We start from the raw sequence: 8786 nt of genomic DNA, 5'->3' as shown, positions 1-8786 counted from the left end.
TATATTTTTAATATATATAAATGTATTTACATATATAAAAATATATATAATATAATATATATAAATATATAAATATATATTTATATATATTTAACTATTTAATATATATAAATATATATATTAAATGGCAAATATAAATATGTATATTTAAATTGTTATTTTAATATATATAGTGGTATCTCATTATTATTTATTATTTTAATGTTACATGATTCTTTCTGCCTTTTTACTATAAAGTTCTGCATCTTTCCATTCATTTTATATTACAGTAAATGTTTTGTTGATATATTTGGATTTATATTTACCATCCTTATTTTGTGTTTTCTACTATTGCTGTTTCTTCTGTGTTACTTCTTTTCCTGTGACCCTCACTGTCTCCCTTACTTTATTTGAATAAGTATTAAGTTTGGCATTATTATTATGGCTTTACACCATCAGTGCTTGTTTAGATATGCCTTAATTTTTTTTTTTGGTAGAGTTAGGGGGTGTCACCATGTTGCCCAGGCTGGTCTTGAACTTTTTGGTTCAAGCATTCCTCCCACCTTGGCCACCCAAAGTGCCGGGATTACAGGTGTGAGCCATCATGCCTGGCAGGATTTGTGTTCACGTTTAACAGATTCTTTACTCATAATTTCTCCTTTCATTTGGGTTTAATTTCTGTTTTCTTAAAAAAACACTCTTTAGTAGTTCCTTCATTCAGGGCCCAGTAGTTATAACTGAAGCAAATGCTCCTTCTTTCTTATGTGACACTTTGGCTGGGTATACAGAATTCTAGGATGACAGTTATTTCTCATGGAACTTTGAAGAATTCCATTGCTGCTGTTGAGAAGTACGTTGTCAGTGTAATTATTATTTTTTCTAGGTGTAGGTTTTATTATTATTATCTTGCTTGGGACTTATTGTGATTCTTGAATCTGATGCTTTCTTTCATCAGATTTAGAACATTTTCAGTAATTTTTTCTCCTTTGGTGACTATGAGAAATACGTTGAATATTTTTATTTCATCCGCCTTTTTATCATTACCTTATTTCCTTTTTTTTCTAGCTCTTTATCCCTCTGTGTTGCTTTTTAGGTCATTTGCTTGGCTCAAGTGTTGTGCTCATGCTGGTTGGTGAGAATCAATTGTGTGTATCTCTTTCTGGCTCCACATTCACTGCTGTTACATTGATAACTTGAAACTGGCCATGGTAGGAGTTATTTACTCACTGGAAATCAGCAAATGCTATAAATCAGAGCTTTGTTTTTTTTTCCTGGAAAGGGGGATTATCAGCTCATCTCTACTTATATCTATCTTCTAATTCACTAATTCTCTCTCAACTGTTTCTAATTGGCAGGTGATGTCTAACTGATCAATAGAGGTTTCTCTTTATTTCATTAACTACATTTGTAATTTTAGAAGGTAAACCTGGCTCTTTTCTACTGGATTGTTTTTCTTATTGTCTTATTTTATAAAATTTTTATTTCTTCTTTACAACAATAATTTTTTTTTTTGAGATGGAGTCTCGCTCTGTCATCAGGCTGGAGTGCAGTGGCGTGATCTTGGCTCACTGCAACCTCTGCCTCCTGGGTTCAAGCAATTCTCCTGCCTCAGCCTCCTGAGTAGCTAGGACTACAGGCACACGCAAACATGCCCAGCTAATTTTTGTACTTTTTAGTAGAGGTGAGGTTTCACCATGTTGGCCAGGATGGTCTTGATCTCTTGACCTGGTGATTCACCTGCCTCGGCCTCCCAAAGTGCTGGGATTACCGGTGTGAGCCACTGCGCCCGGCCCAACAATAATTTTAAATATATTTGTTTTAAAACTTCTATATAGAAATTTTAATATATGAAGTTTTTGAAGCTCTAATCTTGTTATTTCTGTGTCTAGTGGCTCTTGCTTAGAGTGGACTGTTTCCTTTGTTTCATAATTTTGGATTGTGAGCTCATCTTTGAAGGGTTTTGTGTTAATATTTCAATATGGAGTTACTAAATCTTGTTAGAAGTATAAATTGGAATCTCAAATCCACATGAGGGCTTTCCCACAACTACAGATTTTAAGGAAGACCTTTTTTTTCCTCATTTATCCAGAGGCCAGACTAAGGTAACAGACTTGTTTCCTTTTTTTTTTTTTTTTTTTGAGACAGAGTCTTGCTCTGTTGCCCAGGCTAGAGTGTGGCGGTGTGATCTGGGCTTGCTGCAACTTCCTCCTCCCAGTTCAAGCAATTCTCCTGCCTCAGCCTCCTGAGTAGCTGGCATTACAGGCACCCACCACCAAGCCCAGCTAATTTTTATATTTTTAGTAGAGACAGGGTTTCACTGTGTTGGACAGGCTGATCTTGAACTCCTGACCTCAAGTGATCCACCTGCCTCGGTCTCCCAAAGTGCTAGAATCATAGACGTGAGCCAGTGCTCCTGGCCCATTGTTTCTTAAAGTAGGTTTTTTTTCTTGTGAACTGTCTTATGGGGAGGTGTTGTCATCCTTTAAGGGTCCCAGCTTCACAATGGGGGGTCTCAGAATCTCCTTCCTACATGATACAGATCCAAAGATGTTAAACCCAAGGCCCTTTGTTGGCAAGAGTGCCCTGACTTCAACACTCACCAGTTGTTTTTTCATTTTCTCTCCTTATCCTTTCCCTCCTCCTCCTTTTTGTCTTTTGAAATTTCTTCTACTTTTTTGTGAGATTAGCCATAGAATTCAAGAAGGCATTTGTCCATTGTAGAGGCACATGTTTTAGTGTTTTCTAACCTGTCATACTGCTAGAAATTGAAGTCCCAGCCCTAAAATGTCTTTCATATTCCTAGGCTCTAAGGTTTAAAAACTAAAAATGGGGTCTATGGTGTGAAGAATAAGGTGGTGGTTGTTGGTAAAAATTCATGACTCTGGTGATATTTCAGAAACCATCCTTAAAGGATTGGGGGTTTAGTTGTCTTTGGTTGTTAAAGACTCAGCAATATTTGTTCCCAAACAGTTAATCTGGCTTCCTGACTTCTAGGAATCTGCTCAGCTTGGCTTCTATTTTGGCTCTCAGAGAGTTTTCTCTAAGCAAGAATATTTGTAATTCCATCTCTTGGACAGCCTATGTCTCATTTCAGATCTAGCCCCATAAAGTTTCACTTCGTAGAAGGTCAGGGCTAAAAATGACCCTAGACGTCATCTAGTCTAACTCCTTATTTGCATGTGAGGAATTGGGATCAGCCTAGATCACACAGGGTCATAGAAGGGCTTTGCCCAGGCAACAACACAAAGCCTCCTCTATGTCCCTATCTTAATGTGGTTTATTAGAAAGTGTCAAAACCTGTGTGGCATGGAGTGACTGAGAATCCAGAGAATACCTATCGCAATGTCTGGTACACAGTTAACATGTCACAAATTTAAGTTCTCTTGCTAACAATATATCATATTGGCATGTCATATATCAGTTTCCTGTGGCTACCAACACATTATCTCAAACCAGGTGGCTTAAAACAACTGAAATTTATTCTCTCATGGTTCTGGAGGTCAGAATTTTGCAATCAAGGTGTTGGGAGGCCCAAAGCTCCTTCCAGAGCTCTCGGGAAGCATCTGTTCCTAGCCTCTTCCATCATCTGCCGTCATACCTGACTCACGGCTACATCACTCCAGCCTCTGCCTCTGTCTTCACGTTGCCTTGTCCTCTGCATGTGTCTTTGTCTGGTCTCCCTCTATTCATCTCTTACAAGGATAAAGATTATTGCAATTAGGCCTAACCAAGTAATCCAAGAGAAACTCTTGCTCTCAAGATCTCTAATTTAAGCACATCTTTTGCCATATGAGATGATATTTACATGTTCCAGGGATTAGGAAGTGAATATATCTTTGGTGGTCGTGGGGGGTGGTTTCTACCTGTCAAATCCCAGATAACAACTGACTATATTCTGAGGTCTCATTTATAGTTTTCTTCCCCTGGGACAGTTTATTTACTATTCGCAAATGTATTACTTGACCTTGAGACATACTTCACTCTTCCAGGCCTGGCTATGCAAAAAACTGCTCATCCCAATACTGCATAGGTAGTTGTCTCATACTAGTTTTTAATACAGATTCAGCAGTACTGTTAGATAATTACTTTGCACCAGGCCGTGTAGGTCCATGAGGCCCTCACAGTCTATTGTGAGTAGCTGACAGTAGCATGAGCACTGTGATATTAAAGCACAGATGCTGCGAGACCCTGGAGCATGCAGTGACCTGGGGGCTGGGCTTAGGTTCTGTGTCATGTTCTTACCTTCATTCTGCAAAAATATTTTGAGCATTCGCAATCCAGCAGATAAGAATTTAGAGACAAGAGACACAGCCCATGCCCTTAAGTAAGGAGCTCACAGTTGAGTGGGGCACGAATATGAGCAAAAAGAATATAAACCAAAGAGTGATGAGTGTTTTGGTGGAGGGCCGCCCAGGGTAGCATGGGGCACAGAGAAGGGACACCCAAGCAGGCTGGGGTGAGGAATGGAAGTAGGGCTGTTCAGAAAGGCTCCCTGGAGGCAGTGGTTCTTGAGCTGTATCTCGAAGAAGGAATGGAGATAGATAAGGCAATACGGGGAGGACATTCCACGTGGAGGGAGAAAGGCACATGGAGGCATGGAGACGCGAGAGGGAAAGGGCCTCTCCTTATCATCTTTCACCTCATCTACCTCATTGTAATTGTATCCATCCATCCATCCATCCATCCATCCATTCATCCATCCATCCTTCCTTCCTTCCTTCCTTCTTCAGTCTCCAACTGTCTGCTGACCTCTGACACCCATGCCCTATAATGTTAGGCTGAGTACTGTATGCACGCTTGTTGTTGAATTTAATACAAGTTAGATTCAGGTAAAAACAGACCTACAGCCTAGTATGGTGGCCCATACCTGCAGTCCCAGTTACGTGGGAGGCTGATGGGGGATCCCTTGAGCCCAGGAGTTCTGGGCTGCAGAGCCCTATGCTGATCAGGTGCCCACGCTAAGCTTGGCATCAATATGGGGGCCTCCTGGGGAGCGGGGGACAATTGGGTTGCCTAAGGAGGGGTGAACTAGCCAGGCTGGAGAAAGGTCAGGTTAAAACTCCTGTGCTGCCCAGCAGTGGGATTGCATTTGTGAGTAGCCACTGCATTCCAGTCTGGGAAACACAGCCAGACCCTGTCTCTTTATAAAAAATTAAAACAAAAAACGCAAATCACCATCAGACCTAGAGTTTTCACTCAGGAGTTCTGGGGCAGGCATAACTGAAGTGTTATTTTCCTGAAACTTTCCTTCACAGGCACCTTGACCTCAGACCCCTATGACTTTGCCAACTCATGGGCTCTGAGCAGCGGAGAACAGTGGTGCGAACGGGCATCTCCTCCCAGCGGCTCGTGCAACATCTCCTCTGGGGAAATGCAGAAGGTGGGTGTGGCCTGGCCTGGGTGCACCTGGATGGTGTGTGATTTCTGGATCTAAAAGACAGAAGGACTCAGTCTTATATCCTTCCCTCTGGGGGAGGAATGGACTTACTCTGCAGGTCCTACAGGCCCCTTGCCTCCAAAACTAACTGTGACTAGAGTTTGGTCAACTCTAGTTCTAGCCTGTCTCTGGGTCTGGAGCTCTAAAAATGCGTCTGGGCTAATGACTTGGTGCAGTGTCTCAGTCCACTTGTGCTGCCATAACAAATGCCTGAGACTGGGTAATTTTAAGGAACAGAAATTACTTGTTATAGCTCTGGAGGCTGGGCAGCCCAAGATCAAGGTACCAGCATTTGGTGCCTGGCAAGGACCTTCTTGCTGTGTCCTCACAAGGTGGAAGAGCAAAAAAGCACACTGAAGCCAGGCGCAGTGGCTTACACCTGGAATCCCAGCACTTTGGGAGGCTGAGGTGTGTGGAGGTCAGGGGTTCAAGACTAGCGTGGCCAACATGGCGAAACCCTATCTCTAATAAAAATGCAAAAAAATTAGCTGGGCGTGGTGGCATGTGCCTGTAATCCCAGCTACTCAGGAGGCTGAGGCAGAAGAATCACTTGAACCCAGGTGGTGGAGGTTGCAGTGGGCTGAGATCATGCCACTGCACTCTAGCCTGGGTGACAGAGTGAGACTCCATCTCAATTAAAAAAAGAAAAGAAAAAGAAAAGTACACTGAAGTACTCTTATCAACCTCTTTTATCAGAGCACTAATCCACTCGCCAGGGCAGAGTCCTCAGAACTTAATCACCTCCCAGAAGGCTCAACCTTTTAAGACTATCACCTTACGATTTAGGTTCTAACACACACATTTTGGAGGGACATATACAGTTGAACCGTAGTAATAAGTCACTATGCTTTTCTGTTTTAGACTCCAGTGCCCTCTCTTGTCCCCACATGTGTCCATCATCACCTGCCATGTGTCTGAAATTTTACCAGTAGAAAAAAGCTACTTTTTTCTTTTTCTTCTTTTTTCTTTTTTGAGACAGAGTCTCACCCTGTCACCAGGCTGGAACGCAGTGGCGCAATTTTGGCTCACTGCAACTTCTGCCTCCCGAGTTCAAGCAATTCTCCTGCCTCAGCTTCTTGAGTAGCTGGGACTATAGGCATGCACCACCATGCCCAGCTAATTTTTGTATTTTTAGTAAAGACAGGGTTTCACCATGTTGGTCAGGATGGTCTCGATCTCTTGACCTTGTGATCTGCTCGCTTTGGCTTCCCAAAGTGCTAAGATTACAGGCGTGAGTCACCGGGCCCAGCCTAAAGCCACTTTTTTCCTAAATGGCTGTTGTAAACTAGAAATAGGAGGGAAAGCTTCCTTTCATATGAGATCAGCTGGAAGGAAAACTACTTTACAGATGCAGACACTGAAGGGAGTCTGAGCGTGAGGCTGTTCCTGCAGTGACTTAGATGTCAGGATGGCTTCCTGAGGCTGCTGTAACAAATTATCTCAAACTTGGTCAGGTGTAGTGGCTCATGCTTGTCATCACAGCACTTTGGGAGGCTGAGGTGGGTGGATCACCTGAGGTTAGGAGTTCGAGACCAGCCTGCCAACATGGTGAAATCCTGTCTCTACTAAAAATACAAAAATTAGCTGGGCATGGTGGCGCGCACCTGTAATCCCAGCTACTCAGGAGGCTGAGGCAGGAGAATCACTTCAACCTGGGAGGTGGAGATTGCAGTGAGCTGAAATTCCACCACTGCACTCCAGCCTGGGCGACAGAACGAAACTCTGTCTCAAAAGAAAAGGAAACAAACAAAACCCCCCAAAACAAATGATCTCAAACTCAATGGCTTAAAACAATAGGCATTAATTTTCTCACAGTTCTGGGGGCTAGAGGTCCAAATTTAGCTTCCCTGAGCTGAGATCAAGGTGTTGGCTGGCTCTGCTCCTTTCAGAGGTTCCAGGGGGGAATCTGTTCCTTGCTTCCCCCAGTTTGGGGTGGCAGCAGCATTCCTTGTCTTTGGGTTCATGGCTTCAATCTCTGTGGTCACGTGGCCTTCTCTTCTGTGTGTGCTAATGGCTGCCAACCCTGGCAAGGCTGGGAGGACTACCCCACTCCTTCCACAGAGCCCTATTACCACTTACAAGGCAGCCCTGTAGCAGCTCTCTCTGTCAGGGTTGCCCTTCATGATCTCACTCACCAGGACCTCACACTGGAAAGAAGGGGTAGGTGTGGGAAAGGGTGGCCAGGACCGCACTCTGCCTTCACTTGCCGCAGGTAAAGATGGTCTTTGTGCCTCTCTGTGTGTGGGTGTTTGGCGCAAGAATGCTTTATGTGGAGCAAGATCTCAATGGATAATTCCCTCTCCACTGTGCATCAGGCGGACCTGGGCTGGGGAGGTGGGTGCAGCTGTAAAGCTGGACCCGTGGGCAACAGGAGTTGCCCTGTTGGGACTGTGCTCAGAGACTCATCATCTGAGGAGCAAGGTTCCTTGGTGGTGCCGTGAGTCAGCCTCCCCGGGAGGGATGTTTATATGCAGGTGGTTTACTGGGAAGCCTCTCAAGAGCAGCCTTGGTAAGGAGGTGAGAGAAGCAGAATTGGGCAGTGGGACAAGTTGAACTGCATGTGATGGCATGGATAGAGCTACAATGGGGACTCAGCTGATCCTTCAAGGAACTCTGGAAGCTGGAGTGGCCCCTATTGGTTGCTGAATGTGGGCTGTCCTGGGTGAGGAGGTGGGGCTCCCTTGGGCTGAGGGCCATTCCTGAGGAATGACTCAATGGTAAGCCCTTGGCAGCCAACACCGGGTAGCTGGTGGATGAGTCCTCAGGCTCTGAATGGGCACCTACACTGTGGCCTGACACCCTCTATAAAGTTGCTCTACTTGACAGCACCATCTCCCTGCCCGCATCCAGAGAGCAATCACACTATCAAAATGTCAGCTGAAGAATCACAAGGTTCATGAACTTAGAGAAGAGGGCTTTTCTTATTGAGAGTCCCCTGCAGGTTGGGGAATGTAGCCTCTGGTAGAAACTGAAAGCAGGCACTCGAAGGGAGAAAATAGTGGAATAGAAACTTAATCCAAAAGAATTGGCTCAGTATACATATTTAACAGGCTATAGGAGAAGCTATGAATATTCATGATGGGAGGATGTATTTGCATATACAGTAAGCAAACATACTTGTTACATACAGCCCATGTCCACTTTGGGATGGTGGCTTAACATTTAAATGCATTAAAATTAGCCTCTGGCCGGGCGCGGTGGCTCACGCCTGTAATCCTAGCACTGTGGGAGGCCGAGGCGGGTGGATCACGAGGTCAAGAGATCGAGACCATCCTGGTCAACACAGTGAAACCCCGTCTCTACTAAAAATACAAATATTAGCTGGGCATGGTGGCGCGTGCCTGTAATCCCAGCTACTCAGGAGGCTGAT

At 44.2% G+C, this 8786-nt stretch overlaps 1 protein-coding gene and 1 long non-coding RNA gene across 3 annotated transcripts in view; one reads left to right on the top strand and one right to left on the bottom strand.

Annotated features, from left to right (window-relative positions):
- Window positions 1-8786, top strand: part of VWF (von Willebrand factor) — a 171836-nt gene that overhangs the window by 21372 nt on the left and 141678 nt on the right. For both annotated transcript variants that reach the window (XM_032254537.1, XM_032254536.1), the window contains exon 6: window positions 5235-5359. In XM_032254537.1, coding sequence (XP_032110428.1) covers window positions 5235-5359 — 125 coding nt within the window. The remainder of the gene's footprint in view (window positions 1-5234; window positions 5360-8786) is intronic.
- LOC116534264 overlaps window positions 8523-8786 on the bottom strand; it is a 23225-nt gene continuing 22961 nt past the window's right edge. The window contains exon 3 of the long non-coding RNA XR_004261651.1: window positions 8523-8600. This is a non-coding gene — a long non-coding RNA (uncharacterized LOC116534264). The remainder of the gene's footprint in view (window positions 8601-8786) is intronic.

Source organism: Sapajus apella, unplaced genomic scaffold (genome assembly GCF_009761245.1).
Source record: "Sapajus apella isolate SASKATOON/1434 unplaced genomic scaffold, GSC_monkey_1.0 scaffold86, whole genome shotgun sequence".
Lineage (NCBI taxonomy): Eukaryota > Metazoa > Chordata > Mammalia > Primates > Cebidae > Sapajus > Sapajus apella.
Note: the sequence above shows the minus strand (reverse complement) of the source record. Positions and strands in the feature narration are given on the sequence as shown.